Here is an 18,668-nt window from a genome sequence, read left to right on the forward strand (position 1 = left end):
TGTCCTTTCTTTATACCATATCTGTGATTTCTGTCCTTTTGTACTACTTACACATTTGTCTTTAACCTTGAAGGATGATGCTACAAATTACAGGGGCCTGTGATTAATTTTGAATTTTCATTTCCAAATTAAAAATATTAAGGAATGGATAAAGCACCAAGGAGGAGGTGGGGAAGGAAATATTCTGGAGAAGCTGTGTAGGTCAGGAGGTGGCACATTAAGCATGTAATAAGGAATGCTGGCTTTGCTCCATGATGTTCTTCATAGGCATTCAGTAGTCTCTGACAGAACAATGTAATACAGATTTGGAGGTTAGTATGGTGAAGAAAATGTGAAAATGAAGCTGGAAATAGAATCTGAGAAGTAAGGCATTGAACTGTAGTGAGGATGTCAGCATTTTCTTACCAGATGACACGAGATTTGTCAATACTCTGACTTTTTGTAATTATTGCAGCTCTGCAGGATGTATTATCAGTGGTGAAAAGCTCTTGTTTAGACAGCTGTTCATGATGTGGTCAGTGCCAATGTGATGGCAGTGCTGTAAAAATATTATCTGTCCTAGTTTGCCTATCTGGAAACAAGGAAGGGGACCAAGTTTTCATTGTCTATTTATAGCTGTATTTGAATAGCAGGCTGTAGGATAGGTACTGGTCAGCAATCATTTTCACTTCCCACTTGTCAACTCAGGAGCTGAAAACATTGAATAAAAGCATGTGAAGTGTTGAGATTTGTTATACTGGCTCTTGCCATTCCTTGGCTCTGTAGTAGTATGTGTAAATCCAGTGTAATTGAAGACAGAAATGATACACACTAAAAGTACTGAAGAAAATTAGAAACAAGCTTGACTACTGTGTTCTGACTTTTATCTTCTGTGCTTCAAAAAAAAACCCACAAGAGATTAATAGCCACAAACCCAAGCCTGTGATCAGTGGGTTGGACATGTAGTGTGAAGAGTTTACAATAATCCTTTATTTTATGTTTGAAATATTTCATTAGGCTTTGAGGAAAGAGCATTCAAAGTGTATTTCTTCTGTCCAGTTGAAGGAAGTAATATTCTCTTACACTGATTTTTGCTTGGCCGTTTACAGAGGTATTTTGAACGTAAACACAAATTATTAAAATTTTTTTAGATTCTTCTATTCATGGATGCCAAGACCTATACCATGACAGCAATACAAACAAAGTAATCACTAGCTCCCTTGGGGACAGATAATCAAAGGCTGATTCTGAAAACCAAAGAATATTTGTGTATTTGGTGGTCAGACACCGTTTGTTGCGGTAGAATCACTTCATATTTCTTTTCTCGCCACTGTTTTAGGATGCTTTTTAAAGAAAGCCGAAGTGTTCACAATCACCTCACTTCTGCTCCGTGAGTATAATAGTGACAACTTGCTAAGATCTTTAGGTTGTGCATAGCATCTTTTCTCATCTTCCTGCTACCTGTTTTGGACAGAGGGAAGGAAAGGGAGGTACTTTGGGATTTGTTTGAAGAAACTTACAGTGACGTTTATAATCTTTTTTAATGCTTTAATTTAGGCATAGAACTGTAATGTTCTTGTGGCATATTTTAACTCACTTGTGAAGTGGCTAGATAACTCCAGGGGATATTAATTCTTGAATTAATACCTTTTACTCAAAGCATTACACACTGCCTAAATTTTGACATTCAGCATATTAAACTGAACTCAGACTGCAGTACTTCCTGCTTTTTTCTTTTCCTCATAAATATCTCTAATCACAGAAGTCTGTGTATCTTAGTGGGATTTTATCTTTTTCATTTTCAGACAACACGGTGTGCCTCTCAGGAGCTGTCCACATTCAGTCAGAATTCAAATAAATTATTATGACTTTGAATGACACCCCAATTGCAACTTTTGTGATAAATATGATTAACATAGGATATTTTTCTACATAACAGCAAAAACTGAGTCATGGTCCACCTACATAAAAGTCTTTTTTTAACCAGGCTTATTTCTAGTTGCTTAGGAAAGGATCAAAAGTTGACTATAAGCTGTAAATCTGTTGACTGCCCTTGGAGAAATAAAGTGTGAAATGCTGAACCTCTAAGTTGAAGGCAGTAACTAATAATCCTTAATGCTGTGCTTACTTGTATAACTGCAGTTCATGTACATTGCAAAAGAAAATCTGACAGTTTGCTAAATGACTTCTTGCAACAAACAAGTTAGGTACAACTGTTTTAAGAGCTGATAAGCAAGAAACTACTTTTATGGGGGGAAGAAGCAACTGTTTTTATCTGGTTTGAAATAAATAAGTATAGGAAGCATCCTCTTCAGGGACAAAAATGTCAGCATAAGAAGTGAAATTATATTAATACTTTAAAAGACTTCAGTGTAGACAAAGCTGTGCTAAGTAGACAAAGTTGTAATATTAAGAGGCTGAAATTAATTGATATTTTGAAGTTCCTCTAAATCAGAAAAATAAAAACAGTTCTCTGGATATATCCTGATCTATATGTCAGGTTATATCAGCAATTCAGTTGATTTTGCAACTAATTTACATAGAGATACATGACCAGAAAATGAATTGATAGCATGCTATTTTTCTTTCCCCTTATATTTTAAACATTTTTCATTTCAAGGATGTTTTATTATTAAAGCTGGACTCCTGTAGTCATCATCCTAGTTTATTTGGATATAATCAGGGTAACACTTTAAGAAGAAAATGGCTTGCCTTTTTTTGGTCTTCTGATGCACATTTATCCCTTCCGTTTTAGGGCAAAGAAGAAGGTGATTCCAGCCACTAAACCCAAAGTGAAGGTAAAAGCCTATTAAGGTATCTGAATATCCACTTAGTGGTCCAGTATGACCATTTGATACAACCTGCCTCTGATCCTGAAAAATTCTTGCAGAAAGTTTCTGTCAGGCAATGCTTATTGATTTGGTGGTCCATTACTTTAAAGAATGTAGTACAAAATACTTCTGTATAGCTTTGTCACCTTAATCTGTATTAGTTTTTTGAAAATTGACTATGAAGAGGTACTAGTTCCAGTGAAGTTTCACATCTTTGAATGTGTGCTTTGTGTGTTTTCAGTTTTGGCAACACTGGAAAACAGTATGGTTGGAAGTATAGAGGTCCTCATTTGACATGACCAGGTGTTGTCTTAATTCAGTAGCAGTTTTATTAAGTGGTCAGATTAGCTACCCTATTCTTCCCAGTACTGATTGTTCTTCACTGTGTGGGACACTTTATGTGGAGCAACAACACTAGATTTTTAAATACAAATATTGAATTAGCACACAGGGTTCCTAGATATCATAATAAGATATCATTTCATATCTTAATGTGAACATTTCAATAGTAGATCTTTGGTTTGTCTGAACTTAGAGAATAAAAGTATTACACTAAAGACAACTTTAATAGTCTTTCTGGAATAGATTCAAACCTGACTTTTCCTATCCCTTCATTTTCAGGACTCCAGTCCAAAAAAAGAACAGAAAACCTGTATGTCTTCAGTCAATTCAAGTTGTGCTACTGTATTGGGTTCCAGTGTAGCTGTCTGCACCCCAGCCAGCTCTAGCTGCACAGCAGCTCCAGAGACGATCTGCTTGGATGACTCACTGGATGAGGACCTCTCTTTCCACCCACCCTCACTGGACTCTATTTCTGATGCTCTGGCAGTTATCAATAATGGTGCCAAGGGATCACCTCTTGGGTCCACCATAGACACACCAACATCCAGACCTCGCCCTGGGCTGAGAGAAGAGAAACTAGCAAGTATTATGAGTAAATTGCCTCTGGCAACTTCAAAGAAAGTAGAGCCCACTCAAACATCCCATTCATCAAGTCTTATTGCTGGTCACACAGGGCCAGTACCAAAGAAACCCCAGGACTTAGTTCACACTGGTATCTCTTCAGGCCTTATTGCTGGATCTTCAATTCAAAATCCCAAGGTTTCCTTAGAGCCTCTGCCAGCCAAACTACTTCAGCAAGGACTACAGAGGTCAAGTCAGATCCAAGCTGCTTCCTCCTCTTCTCAGACTCATGTTTCTTCCTCTAAGACTCAAGCAGCTATTTCCACCTCCTCTCAAAGAACCAAGGATGCTAATATCTTGGTATCATCTGCTGAGGCTCAAGGTGGTACTTCCTCAACATCACAAGTGACAAAGGTGCACCAGCATTCAGCTGTACAGCAGAAATACGTATCTCCTTTACAAGCAACTATTAGTAAATCACAGACCAATCCTGTGGTGAAATTGAGTAGTAATCCCAAACTGTCTTGCTCATCACCAGTCATCAAGGCTCAAGATAAGTCTGTAGTATATCGCCTGCCTTTGTCTAATCCCTCATCCGGAAGTGGCTCTCAAGTGTCTCACCCACTGGTTTCTCGGACAACATCCAGCACCTCTACCTCTAGTAACTATTTAGCCAAGGCTATGGTGTCACAAGTTTCTTCCCAGGGTTTCAAGCCTCCCTTCTCCATGGCTGCCTCTCCCAAACCTGCTGCCTCTCCCAAGCCCACTTCATCTAAGCCCTCTGTGACACCCAAGCCCAATGCATCACCTAAATTTTCATCCAAGCCCACCTCATCCCCCAGGCCTGCAACAACACCCAGTTCTTCCAGTTCAAGTGCACTAGTTTCCCAGAGTAGTCACTCCAGCAACAACCCCCTTCATAAACAGACCAGTGGTGTAAATATCAGCAGGCAGTCTCCCACAGTGAATTTGCTGTCCTCTAATCGCACCTCAGGCCTTCAGCCTGCAAAGAACCCTCAGGCTTCTTCAAAATTGCCCAACTCTTCTCCTTCTGGAACTGTTGGTAAAAATAATTTGGGTGGAGTTGGAATGAATGTACCTGCCAGCAGAGGCAGTAACCTTAACTCAAGTGGAGCTAGTAGGACTAGTCTGTCTGGGGGAGCAGGAAGTGGAACACAGGGTGCTACTAAACAATTGTCAACTCCACACAGACCATCTTCTGCCTCAGGGTCTCCAGTTGTAGCAGCCAGCGTGCAGGTATGCATCTAACGAGTTTACATTTGAGCTTTACATTAATATTTATCATATTTATTTTGTAAACATTCTTAATATATTTTATCTTGATTTGGAAATACCATAAATTCAATTTTTTACTTTTCTAAGCATAATGCTGATTCTGATGAAACTATTTCACGCTAAAGAATACGTATTTCCAGCTGATGTGAAATGCAGGGATCAGTGTGGAACAAATCCTCACTGTAAATTGTTGATTGGTCTGTACTGTGGGACAGAATTTGCTTTTTTTTCTTTTAAGAGTATTAGGAAAGGTAAGCTTTGTGTGACCATATTTTGAGGGGACGTGGTATTTTGCATTATTGGATTTGTGTATTCTTGCATATTTACATATTTGTAATGATGGTGGTCATGTAAAAGTACCTTGGTACATTTGTTGTCAGGCTGCATGATTAACCTCAAAACTAGAGTCCAGTTGCTTGTGGTTGAGTGTAATTCAAGACTTGTAATTATAATTAACACTTGCAGGGGCTTTTCTTTTGTATTTGTGACTGTATTTTATTTTGTAGGATCTAGTCAAACTGAATGAGACACCTCATTAATGTATAAATACCCTAGAAATTGAAAGCTTATACTATCACTAGAGATAAGACAAATCAGACAAAACAAGTATTTTGAAAATACTGTTGTTCTAAAACATACAAACCTATTATTTATCCAGAAGACAACCTGCTTTCCCAAGTTGTGTTCTTCTTACTGGGAATGCTTAGTTACTGAGATGATTTGATGTTTTCCTCTCTTCATTGCTCTCTATGCTGAAGTCATCAGTACTTAAGAAAATAGTATTGCTGTAAATTATATTCTTGGTGTACAGCAAATGTAAAGCTTTGTATTATTCTGAACAGTGCACATTGCTGTTGCATGTGAGTGGTGTATACTCGACTTCTAGCAATTAGTTTGCTATCAAATTCTTCTTAACGCAGTTGAATAACAGGAGGAAGATGATTTTTACAAGACACTTCTATGGTCTTTCATCCTACTGTACTGAAACAGTCAGCAATAAAAGTTTGCCAGGCTCTGACACAGCATTCACTTACTCTGGGTGCTTTGAATGGAAAAAAAATCCCCAACCTATGTGCTGTGTAAGGGCCACTGAGGTACCACACAGGGTCTGGAGAAGAGCTGAACTAAGTACAGTGCAGTTTGAGTGCACTGGAAGGTGCCTGGAGGAGACAAAAAGGGCTACAGTGAATGGACTAAGAAGAGAGTTGTTTCTTCCTGGTGCAGTCCACAGAATCTAGTGGATACAGTTGCTGTGATTTAGAAGAAAACATGAAATGGGTGTGCTAGTGCTTAAAGATGAGGGACAAGGGAAGTAAGCAGTGTTGTGTTGGATGGTGAGATGAATTCTGGCAAACCCTCCTGTAGTTAAAGGCAAATAATTTTTTTTTTTTTTTTAGAAACACTGATCACTTGAGTAATGAAATGCATTTTGGGCACAGTCCTGCTGAAGAGCTCTGAGGTGTGGGGGTGTGTGGTGAATAATCAAGTAACATGAGTCCGTACTATAAACAGTGGAATAAAGTGTGTCAGTATAAAGGGGTAAATCAGCTAGAGGTACTGTGCAGCATATGGTATCACTAAAATAATTATTGAGACCTTCCACGTGGGGTTTTTTTTGACACTTCAGAAATTACTTTGATAACCTAAAAATGGTTCAAAAGAATGGTGCAAAGAAGATAAACCATGGAATAAGGCTGCTACTGCCATGTACTGTGTAGCTTAGTCAGTGGAGTACGTTCAAGAAGAGATTAGAATTAAATTGCCTCCCAGTTCAAGCACACTAAAGGGGAAGAGATTTGTGATCACAGAGGGTATTATTTAGCTATAAAGGTCTAATGGCTGGCTGCTGAACCTGCATCAGTTCCAGACTGGTTGTTAGGTACAATGTACTAAGAACTTACGTCAAGTTTTAAGAGGAGTAACTAAGACAGAAAGTGAATCTCCTTTTCTTTAAGGCCTTAGGGATTTAATTCCTATTTGAGATGTTATTAGAAGATGAGAATGGTACCTGAGTTGTTCATTATAATATTCTGGTCTGCTTACATTAAAGATCAAACCAGATGATTTTATGTGATAATAAAGGTGTTCTTAACTAGGAAGCTTCCAAGAAGTGTCTCCCTCCTTTCTACTTCTGATTGACACAGTTATTTACTGGAATATAAGTTTACACCTGCTGAAGCATCACAGTAAGTTACACCTTAAGGACACAAAGCCAAAGAGTACATGTGTGATTTCCTTAAAAAGCTTTATCTACCATCAGTACTCTTGAGCAGAATCTGGCTTAGACTTCTAAGGATCTTAATGACTCAGATCTACATGACCAGGATAAGCCCTTTTATGAACTATTGTACATGAGTTAAATAGAAACATCTGAACTGCAGCTCCTTTAGGGCATGCTCTGTAGTTCTTTTCTTCACTGTCCTTCTCTCTCCTCCTAACAATGTGTTGATAGTTTCCTTTTTTTTTTCCTGCTTCTGGGATAGAGTATGTTGTAGAAGTTGCCATCTTTAAGATGAGCAATACAAACGCTTGTTGGGAACATCACATGTAGGTAAATGCGCTTTTCAGGGTCACTGTTTTAAAAGTTTTCTCCTAAGAAGCCACTGTCCTTTCTTTAGCTGCTTTCATCAGAACATCTTAAGGCCAATACTGGTAATAAAAACTTTATCCATGCTAGGAGATTCATCACTTTGCTTTTTCTGTAAGTTGTTATTGCAGAACTCAGTGAAATGTCGTTTTCATTTTAAGCTCATGTGTTCATTAAAATGATTCTAAGTTTTGGGTTTAGTTGAGGCTTACTTGTAAAAATGCACAGATTTGAAGTCCTGTTCTGTCTGAGTGTTTTTAATTCAAATAGCTACAATATCTGAGTTGGAGTCTGATTCAAAGTGCTTTCTATACTAACTGTTTTGTAGTAAATTATTAGAGAATGGAACATCAGCATATTAAGTTACTATATATGTAGTGAAGGAAAGATTGTTAAACAAGGAACTGCTCTAATGTTAGAGGAATTAATGTGATTTGGGAACTGTTGTAGCTAAAATGTTCTGGCTAATCTTGCATTTTTATTTTAAAACTATGGTGAATCTAACTTCATTTTGGCATATTTAGAATGGAGACATTATTTTCCTTTGCCTTTTCCTCTGACACGTGCATACACACCTGTACATATGCATTTTGCTTCTTAAGTTTGGGGATTTTTACATCTGAATCTTAATTTTCAGAATTCATTGTTTCTCTGCAACCTTTTTTGAAGTAATGTTCTGTTAAGACCCAGATTTGGAAAGGGAAGATGTGTAATACTGTACTTCTAAAGAACTTCAGATCTACATTGGATAATTTTGTATTATGAATCGAATAGAAGATATTGCACTACATTGTGACTGTAGCCCCAGTGCATAATTAAAAAGGAGATCAAGGAAATTACCTGTAAGGCTGATGAGAAAAACATGATAGATGAACCATACTCTCATGTCTGAATCTGATATATAATTGTGCTTGCTTAGCAAATGAACCCTGGGAAGACCTCCTAGGTGGATAAGTGAATATTTCTTAATAGTTTAATACACTTCTCAACAGAGCAATACTTAACAGGGAATAGTTGATTTTTGTACCCTTAAAGAATACAATTCAAATCTTTAAAAATCTTGAAGTACTGTTGGTTTGTTGTTTTGTTTTTTTTTTTTGTATAGTCAACAGCAGGAGCATCGTTACTGGCTAACGCCTCACCTCTGACTCTCATGGCATCACCCCTGTCTGTAACCAGTCAGAACGTGACGTCTGCACCGTTAACTCCTTTTGGGATGCTGGGTGGCCTTGTTCCTGTGACTGTGCCCTTCCAGTTTCCCTTGGAGCTGCTTGGCTTTGGGACGGACACAGCTGGAGCGACAACCACCTCGGGATCTACCTCAGCGGCTTTCCACCACAGCCTAACTCAGAGTGAGTGGAATTATCACACCGGGCTACAAGGAAAGATGCATCCTTAAAATGGAAATTGAGTAGGGAAGCAATGAAGTTCTGAGACACTCAAATTTGGTTCATGAAAATCCATACAGGAGAGTAAATGCGATTCCTTCACTGGTAAAAACTTTCTTTATATAATTACCTAAATGTTATAAATCACCTTTGAAAAGCTTAACTTCATTGTTATATTCACAGTGTGTGTTTAGTTTTGAACATACTTTTTTGGGGTTAACTCAATACCTTATCTTTAGAAAGTATAGTTTTAAAGTCTCCAAATGACACAATTCAGAGACTTAATATGGTGATTCCTAAAAATAGCCTTAACTCAATAATCTCAGATATCAAACAGCTCTCTTATGAAGAGCTATCAACCACGATGGCATTTACTTTTTCTAAATGCTTATAAAGAAGCTGGTTATGTTCTTAACCCATATAAAGTGTTGGTCTTTCTGCCAAGCAAAATGGTATAAAGAGTTGCATCCCAGTAGCAAGGCATGGTCCTTGCTCTGACTTTTGACTAATTATATCTGAATAGGTTTGTCTCTGTTGACTTATTCCAGCCATCAGAATGCTATCAGGTATTTATTTTTTTGTTGTGGAGATTAGCCTGCTACTATAGCTACACTATAAAAACAGAAACTTATTTCACAGAGACTGCCTCTTTCCTCAAGATTTATTTTTGTCTTTACTCTCCTTTCCCCCCCCCCAGACCTACTGAAGGGTTTACAGCCAGGTGCTCAGCATGCAGCAACACTGTCTCACTCACCTCTGCCTGCTCACTTGCAGCAAGCTTACACAGGTAAAGACATGATATATTTCTTATTACTTATTTTTAACTTATTGTAACTTAAAAGTCAGATTTCTGCCCTAGACTGAAGTGAAATGTACACCAGTACTTAGAGAACACACAATTTAGGGACAAATTTTAGTAGCAGCAGGCAGTACTTACTCTGTTGTAGCAGTATTTTTGGAACCTGAATGATTTTTTTTTCCCTTACTTCTCTTCAATGTCAGGAACAAAAAAATTTCAAAAATTCCAATATTTTATTGTAGCAGTTCTAGAAACTGAAGTATACAAAATCAACTTGTGAGGGGAAAAGGAATAATACTTACTGGACACTAACATGATTGTTTTATAGGCTGCATAAAGTTTTTTTCCACTAAAATTTTTTTTTCCCCTTTGAAGGAGAAACTGACCTAGCTAAAAGCTTTTTCCATGTTTCTTATAAGAGTATATTCACATGTGAATGGTGGGATGGTTTCTTAATGGAGTATCTGCTTTCCTTAGGAATTTTATGCTTGATAAGAGCTGCATATTTTGATTGAGAAGAGAAACTTGAAATAGAACACTTTATTTTTCTATTTGTAAGGCTTAGAGCTGGAAAACTTTCAGAAAGCTTTAGAAGGTGCAGTCTAGAGTTTACACCTTTCTTTGCACCTGTAGTGTGTTTTCTGGGGGCCAGGAGAAGGAATGGGAAGGGTGGCAGTGGCTTGGTGGGCATTCTTCATTTGAGAGTTCTCAGAACCAAAAAATTAGGCAGTGTTTTGGTATGAAGCTTGATATATCAGGTTTCAACAACGCTATTTCTAATAAATGAACTACAGAAAAGATGCAAAGTCTTCCACTCGGTAAAGACAATGTACTTTCTGGTGGTGCTAAAGCTGAACCTGCCAAATTCCTGTCTCTCCTGCTGTAAGTTACGAAAACAAAAGTTTGCTCATGCTTTTATTCTTCCCTTTATGTTTCTGTCTCTCAACTACAGATGGAGGCCAAAGTAAAGGGGACACTAAGTTACAGCGGAAAAACCAGTGACTTCTGGACAAGCAAGGGAGCTGAAGCAGTTCTGGTTGGCTGACAGAATCTGCCCAGTTGGGAAAGTGCTTATTGTCACAGGGCTGCTGTTTCTGTCGATGTTTACATATTCTGATCCTAAGCACTGTGGTGAGAGGAAGAAGAAAAATAAAACAATACTTGATCAAAGAGAGAAGGAAAAGGAGGACTGGTCCTCCTGGTCATGCAGACTGGTCATAGTTTGATATTGCCTAAAGAAACCACCTTTTTTATCTGCTCTGATTGGCTCTTAAAAGAAATTGATCGTCAAACCCACAGCAGCACCAATATTTTGTTTCTGGGTGAAGTCCAATGAAAAGTGGAAATGGTGAAATGAGCTAGAATAGGTTTCTCCATTCATTGCATAAGGTGGAATCATCCACTTCATTAGTGCCCAAAGTGCCCAGTGCAAGGTTGTGTAGGTCCTGAGTGTATTATATGGTTGTGGACCAAAGGCTATGTAGAATAGAGATGGTGCTGGGATACTTTGCATTATGATTAAACCTTTAGACAAAAGCAGTTGCTGATAATGGGCATTTTTCCAGCTTTAGAAGGCTGTTTGGCTTTAGGGAGCCTACAGATGTGTGCAGTCTCATTAGAGAATTGTCTTCAAAAACAGATCTCCTGGTACATCAAGATGTGAGACATGGACTGTTTGATTTATTTTCAGGGTTTTTTTAGTACAAAAGTTCTTATTTAAGGGAGGAAGGGGATGGAAAATTTTTCATTTACATGAAAAAGAAACCCACATTTTATTGGTCAGACTAGCATTTCTTTCCCACATTCATTTTAAACGCTAATGTTTAACTATTTCCATTTGTTAAACTTTCTTTTACCTATGTCTTGTGCTTATTTGCTACTGAAAAGATACTCTATTCATGTCTTTCATAAACCACAACCAGTTCTTTTCTCATTCTCAGTCTTCATCTTTTATCTAACTCCTCCCAGAAGCCATGCATTATATTGATTTGCTAGTTAAAGAAAGCTGACTGTGACCTATTCCAGAGTCAGGTTAAAACTGCTTCAGGCATTAGCCAAAGAGGAGTCGTTCAGAAGCGACCAGAGGTGCCTTCTCTTCTGGGGGCTGAATGGGTTGTCTCCAGCATTTCTAGCCCCTGCTGGCCTGGAGAGTTTGACTTGAACTCTTTCTTACATGGTAGCACAAGACTGCAGAGCTGGCTTTGTTGGTTTTTTTTTTTTTTTCTTTGACAGCAATACATCAACCAGTTCACATGTAAGATTAGGAAGCATCCAGCACATGTTGCACTTTTGACACTAGGACAGAACTTCGCTGTTGAGTCCCTTGCGCTGTCAGATAAAAGGTGAGAATGGCAGAAACTAAAATAACTCATAGAGGAAAGGAGCTAATAAACCAGTATGATGCCCTTCTCCTTCAACCCTGAAACATTCCCTTGACCAGAGATGCTGAAATTCTTAGTAAGTAGTTTTTCTGGTAGTTTGACTTGAGACTGAACCAGACACTACTGGTTATGTCACACTTTTTAGAGAGACTTTGACCCCTGAATAATGAATCTTCAGTGTTTTTTGCTAGATTACTTAGAGCTTGCAGGTTTCTTTTACATGTGATTTGTTTTTCTTAGATCAGACAACAGTTTCTTTTCTATTTAGAGCTCATTTTAATTTTATATAAATATATATACATAAATTTAAAATAATATATATTGTGTATTTAGTATAAAAATGTTGGGTTGAGCTCAGCAATAAATGTTTTTGCACAACACTTCTGTGAAAGACAGATTGAATTAAGATGCATTAGCTCATTAATTTCACTCCACACCATTTGCCAATTAAATGCTTTTTAGCTGGCGTTAATGTTTTGTATGTAGTGTGTTGATCAGATAAGCTTGCGTCTCCATTGAGGTTATTTAAGAGTTGAAACACACACAGCTATGTAGACCCTGGCATTCTTAATACTGCATAAATTCTGTCAAAATACCGTAAACTATTTAGAGTGCAAGCTTCATCTGATATTTTTTTCTTTTCTCCAGGAAGGGTTGAAGGAAGCCAACTTTTTTTTTTGAGGCCCAACAGTTCTGGGAGGATGTTAATTCTCTGAACTGTGTCAAACTGAGAATTTTAACAATGCATGTAGTTGAGGGAGTTGTGGCAGTGAGGCATCTGGCAGCAATATATTTAAAGGACCCTGTCCTAAGAGAGTTCTACCTCTTCTGTGTTTTCCTCATCAAGGCATCTCATTCAAGTTGTCATCTTTCGTCTTCATACTTACTGAAATTTTAGACTGGGAGACTTGGAGCCCTTTATAACTACAGCACAAATTCCCTTTCAACATTCCTTTCTTCCTGGAAGTATGCTTCATCTTCAGTTGAAGAGTATCCTCTCTAAATCTTCAGGGTAGGAGTAGTCCTGCCTCTGTATCCTATTGAGCTTCTCAGTCTTGGGAAACAAGTAAACTAATATTTATTGTGGAAATAGATCCTAAGGTGATGAAAATAAAGATGACCATACATTGTTTGTGACATCAGTTCAAACAACCCCTCCAGCAGGTAACTGTTTTCAGTCATTACGCTCCTGTCAGTCATTATGCTCCTGAGTGTCTTTTGAATGAACAACACTGGGAATGTGGACCCTTTACTTGCTGTTTCCTATTCTTCCTGGTTAAATCTAGCAAGGCCAAATCAAAGGAAATAATAGGGTAGTTCCCAGGGACCTTTGCAGGTAGCATAGACAGGATGGGAAAGATTACTGCAACGTCCAAGTGCAAAATTAGGTTAATGTTTTACTATTTTCTGCACAGCAGCTCTTCTGAAGACATTCCCCCTCCCCCCCCATCCCCCCAAGTTTTTACTACTTTTTAAGGGCCTTTGTTAATAAATAAACTGTAGTTGTACATACTAAATAAACCCTCAGTATTCACAAGCAATAAGAAAGCCAAGTAGAGCTGTCTTTTCCAGGCAGCAGGGCTGAACTTGGTTTGGGGACGGTATATGAGCTAATGTGTCAAGCTCTTTGAAAGCCCCAAACAAATGCAAGCAATAACTTCTAACATAGATTTTAGATGTTGAAATTGTCTGGGTAGTACTCACTGCTACGTGATCCAAAGTCCCAAAACCCGTGGTAGCTATTGTAAATCATTAGAGACACTTGCAAAGAAAGAAGGCAGGCTAGATGAAAAACAGGCTGCAAAGTTTCCTGATACCTTGGACAATAACTGCAGTGTTCTCCCATTCCAAGATACAAATGGCCTAAGTCACTTTGTCCAGCCTTCTCTGTTGATTTGAGAAACACGTCTAAATACTGATTGACTGAGTCACAAGTGTGGATGCTGTGGGTTTCACATCTGTTTTCTGCTAATCAGAAGTAACTTTTAATTACTTGGGTTCTGCTTCGTGTTTGAATCTGATCAAAGTTGTCTGATGCACAGATTTAGGGGTGGTACAGGTCCTAAAAGCCTGTTCCTTCCTGCAGTCCCATCACCTGACCCTTCCTCTACACTCCTTCTCCACTTGGTGCAAGACCCTTGAGGACATGAAAACAGAGAAATCTGCAACTCTCCCAAGCTGCCATCAGTTGTGCGAACCAGTAACCCTCTGGGAGTCACCTTGGACTCCAACTAACTTTATCACATTTGCTGCTACATTCGTAAAATGAACTTTTGGCTGTATTTATTAGCAAATTTTAATCTAGTTTACAGGGGGTTTTTTGTTTTCTTTTGATTAGTTTTTGCCCACAGTTGGATTAGAAGCATTTGGGTGTTTGGGTTGATGGGTTTTTTGTTTTGCTTTTTTTGTTTGTTTTTGAGTGAATTGGTGAAAGCACAGTAGTCCCTCTTCTGCTTTTGTTCTGGATTTTTTTGAAGATGGCATTGCAGGGAAAACCTACGGCCAAGCCAAACTGTGGAAGGCTTCCTCCCACATCTAACTTTCATCTTTTGCTGAACTGGGGGGAAAATCATTAAAGGGACACTTGGGTTTTTGTTTGGGCTTGTTTGTTGTTTTGTTTTTGTTTTTCATAAAATGAACCAGAAGGTTAAAGCATTAGGTAAACAACTGATTAATTAACACTTTATGCAATTTTTATTTTAGAGAAATTTTTTAAAAGGTTGGTAGTCTTTGATTGGTCCAAGCTCTGGTGAAATGGCTGTTACCCTTCAAGACTTACTTGATTCAGGCCTTTGTCCTTTGTTTAAGTGCCTTTTTTTTTTTAGTTTTATTTCCCTTCCCTTTTTAAACTTTTCTCAGAGATCCTGAAGTGCTGGAAAGCATTTTGGAGGAAAATCTTAAGCTTGCCAAGATGGCTTTATGCTGTTATACTATTTTTTTCCCCTTTTGTAAAGAAAAAAACAAAACCAAGTGTGTAATGTGTGTAACTTCATAGCTGCTGTACTATGGCATTGGTTCTGTGTGCTTGTGCATTCTCTCTCACACGCACACATGTGCACACACACATACAAGCAATATTCCTGAAACCTGTTCATCCTTCTCCATTCTCCTACTCTGTTAAATGCTACTTAAAGGTTGAACGTTTGTGCAAAGACGGCAGTACAATAAAAGAGTGTGTGCCTGAGTGTGCGTAAATGGGCATGAGAGAAAGGAAGTGGCTAATGGGAATGAAACTTCTTGCATTTTTCTCTGAAGGTTTTGAATGTGTTTCTTAATTAGGTCATGAGTAAAACATTATGGGCCCTGTTTGGCAACCATATTAATTACTGGACTGCTTCACGCAATCACTGAGTCTGAGGCAGAGATGTGTGGCTGACAGCCCCAAGGAGATGAGGGGTAAAGTTAAAATAGCAGCTTGCAACATATTTGAATTGATATTAGCTGCAAGGAGCAGTGTGTGCAGCTTGATACCAGTTACTGCAAGGATTCTCATATGTACCAAAGTTGTCACTTTCCACCATGCATCCTATGTAAGAAGGAATTTGGTAAAACCTGCAAGAGTGCAGCTGCTAATTGAGTTTAAAGCTAGCTATGCTTCACATGCTGCCTAAGTCGCTCACCATTACATACTTTTTTAGATGTCTTTCTTCTCAATTTGTTAAGATTTCATTAATGGTTTCTTCTTTTACTACAATGAACAGTAAGTTCATGTGTTCTTAGCTGCAGATAAACCCTCGTAATAGTATCTGTGCTTGTTTCCTTGTTCTCAGACAAAATTAGCTATCTGCAGTAGATGATCTAGTGATTTTAACAGCTTTGTGCCGAAGATCTATCTAACTTACGATTACTATAAACATAAATACCTGAAATTAACAATTCACTTGTGGACCAAGTGCTAAACTTAAGGTAGCGTGTGTATGCATCACTAGCCTGTTCTAGTTCTGTGATGTGCATCCCCTTGGGAAGATCTGATTTTGAGTTGCAGTATGAAAAGGAAGCATTTATTTTACATAGTGGGAATGGAATGAGAAGTCCTTCATGGCTGGAGAACCAGAATGGAAAACAGAAAATATGGTACCAAATATGTTCCTGTGGCAGAGAATAGCCTAATTCAGTTCTTGGCTTGTCTTCATATTTTTGAGTAAACCTATTATGTAAACTAGGCCATAAGTGAGTTTCTCCTACCAGTCTAATGGTAATAGTCAAAGACAGGACTATTGCTGGTAGCTCAGTCAGTTGGAGTGGTAGCTGAAGGTGCTTCTTAATCTGTCTTAGGTGCATCAGTGAAGTTACTTCAGTGAAGTTTACCACATTCACCAATTATGTTCTTTAATTCATTTTGAACACCCATGCTCTTCATCCTAGGCTAATCTGTGGGATGAGGAATCTACAGCTGGTGATGATGGCTGACTGTTGCAGTCTTTTAACAAATGCAGCTGTTGTAAAAATCTGTGTCTACTGCTTAAGAAATCACTGCCAAAAGAAGCAGCCAGAAGTATGCTTACTGGGCCACTGGAAAGATAACTGTTGTGTAGGAGAGTGCTTTGTGGAAACTTCTGGTGAGGCTTCATCATCCTTTTTCTATGACGCGGTGATCCCTTGCTGCTGTAATAGCCTTTTGGGGCTGTAGAAAGCCCTGGTGCTGCTGTGAGTTATGCTGAGACATCAACATGGCCTGGAACTGGCCCAAAACTGGGGAAATAAAAGATTCCCTGCAACTGTTTTTGCACACTCATAAGTAAAACTGCTAATCTTGTCAGTAGTCAAGGATATAGGCCTGTATTTTGTAGCTGTTTCAGACAGCTGTAGTTCTACCCCAACCATCTCATTTTGTATCTAGAAGTGTATTTTGGTCTCTTCCATTGCTGTCATCTCCTGCTTAAACAACAACCATTAGCTACTAAGTTTTTCTTCATGGTGAAGTAATCCCAAGCAAGCAACGTACACTGTGTTTGGCTCCTATCATGCGCAATACTAAAAAGGTTTTTTGGGTTTTTTTTCTTTCTAGCAATGTGTGCAGATGCGTTTTATCAATAGATAGTTATATTTGCTACTGTCTAGTACCAAGAGAAAAAGAGTGGGAGAGAATCAATCAAAACCAGTCAGGAGATGCCACCATCATAGGCCAAATTGAGTAGTTGGTGAGGCAGACAGAGCTTCATTGAGACTTAGCAGATTTCACCAGAGTGGGGAAAGAAACTTTCTTGTGTTCTCAGCTTTTTCCAGATAAAGCCTTAGTTTGATTAGTAGTCACTAATATCAACTATGCAGATAAGTATTTATGTGTTTCAGTGTTACATGCATTCCTTTGCCCAGCTACCCCTCTTAACACATTGAAGTTTTACCCAAAGAAAATGGAGTATTTTTGAATGTCTGTAATGCAGAACTTTTTTTGCTAATGTGAAAAAAAAATTGTATTTTAAAAAAGAAACCCTTTCACTGGTGCAACATGTAGTGTCAAGTGTCATGAAGTTGCGTTGAGAGGGAAGCTAAAATCGCTTCTTGTGACAGGTTTTAGTCTGAGAGTTTTTTAGAATATCCAGCTCTCACAATTGGTTTAAGAAGGTGCAGCATGTTTTTTAATGTACAGATTGGATTTGGGAAGAAACCCGTGAGACATCCCAGGTTTCTTTGTTAATTAAATTAATTTCTCACTGAAATGAAGTTGCTTCTAAACAAGGGGAGTTACCAGCTAAATAAAAACTAAATCACAATCCCCAGGTATTTCTCACTGGTCTTTTAGTCTTGTTGTATGTAACTACAAATAACAATTTAGCTCAGAGATGAGAACTGTAGTATGTGTTTTATTGCCGGTGATTCCATCATGTAGCAATTAGTACCATGTTCTTGCATAGTTATCAAGATCTGTACTGGAAATAGATGGAGAAATTTTATTTTTGGACTACTGTTAAAAAAACAAACAGACAGACATTATCTATGCCTTTTTACCCCCAAAAAGTCTACTGAGCAGTGCTATATTTTAGCAGTTAAACTAGTATCCTTGTTACGTGATTGGTCTCTTGTAGTCTTTTACTGAGGGTTAGAAGCATTTCATGAGTAATCGTTAAAAAGTTGCCATTCTCTAGCTTAGGGTCAGGTGTTTATAATACAAGGGCATCTGTGATGATAACTTCTGATGATACAAAATCTCTGTTCAGAATACTTCATTGGGGAAAAAAACCAGTGTGGGTACAAGTCCCTAAAGGCCTGCCTGGTAAAAGAGGGTCAGTGAAGAAGAGTGCCCTGCACAGCTAATGGCAGTGGAGATCATCCCCTCAACAGCAGTTTGGCCTCCATATCCTTTGTTTGGTGTCACTTTATATATATATATATATATATATATATATTTTTTTTTTTTTTTTTTTTTTTTAGCAAGTTGGGATATAGCCAGTTTAATTCTATCTGACTTTCTGTGATTCCCCAGACAATGAAGGGCTGAGAAACTGTTTTGCTACCTTTCACTGGGGAGGTCAGAACAAAAAGCTGGATGAGTTTTTTTGTTAT

The 18,668-nt window shown here is 38.2% G+C and overlaps 1 protein-coding gene across 6 annotated transcripts in view; it reads left to right on the plus strand.

Annotated features, from left to right (window-relative positions):
• The window catches only part of UBN2 (ubinuclein 2), a 52,332-nt gene that overhangs the window by 32,268 nt on the left and 1,396 nt on the right, over positions 1-18,668 (plus strand). For 3 of the 6 annotated variants that reach the window (XR_011147796.1, XR_011147806.1, XR_011147803.1), the window contains exons 12-17: positions 1,319-1,369; positions 2,735-2,777; positions 3,432-4,970; positions 8,702-8,948; positions 9,682-9,771; positions 10,736-12,125. Coding sequence is in view for 1 of the 6 variants with exons in the window: in XM_069002137.1 (XP_068858238.1) it covers positions 1,319-1,369; positions 2,735-2,777; positions 3,432-4,970; positions 8,702-8,948; positions 9,682-9,771; positions 10,736-10,785 (2,020 nt within the window). In the remaining 5 variants the exon portion in view is untranslated. Of the gene's footprint in view, positions 1-1,318; positions 1,370-2,734; positions 2,778-3,431; positions 4,971-8,701; positions 8,949-9,681; positions 9,772-10,735; positions 17,613-18,668 lie in introns of those variants that run through there. The other 3 variants (XR_011147809.1, XR_011147810.1, XM_069002137.1) reach the window with 3 other exon arrangements.

This window comes from Aphelocoma coerulescens, chromosome 1A, assembly GCF_041296385.1.
Source record: "Aphelocoma coerulescens isolate FSJ_1873_10779 chromosome 1A, UR_Acoe_1.0, whole genome shotgun sequence".
Taxonomy (NCBI): domain Eukaryota; kingdom Metazoa; phylum Chordata; class Aves; order Passeriformes; family Corvidae; genus Aphelocoma; species Aphelocoma coerulescens.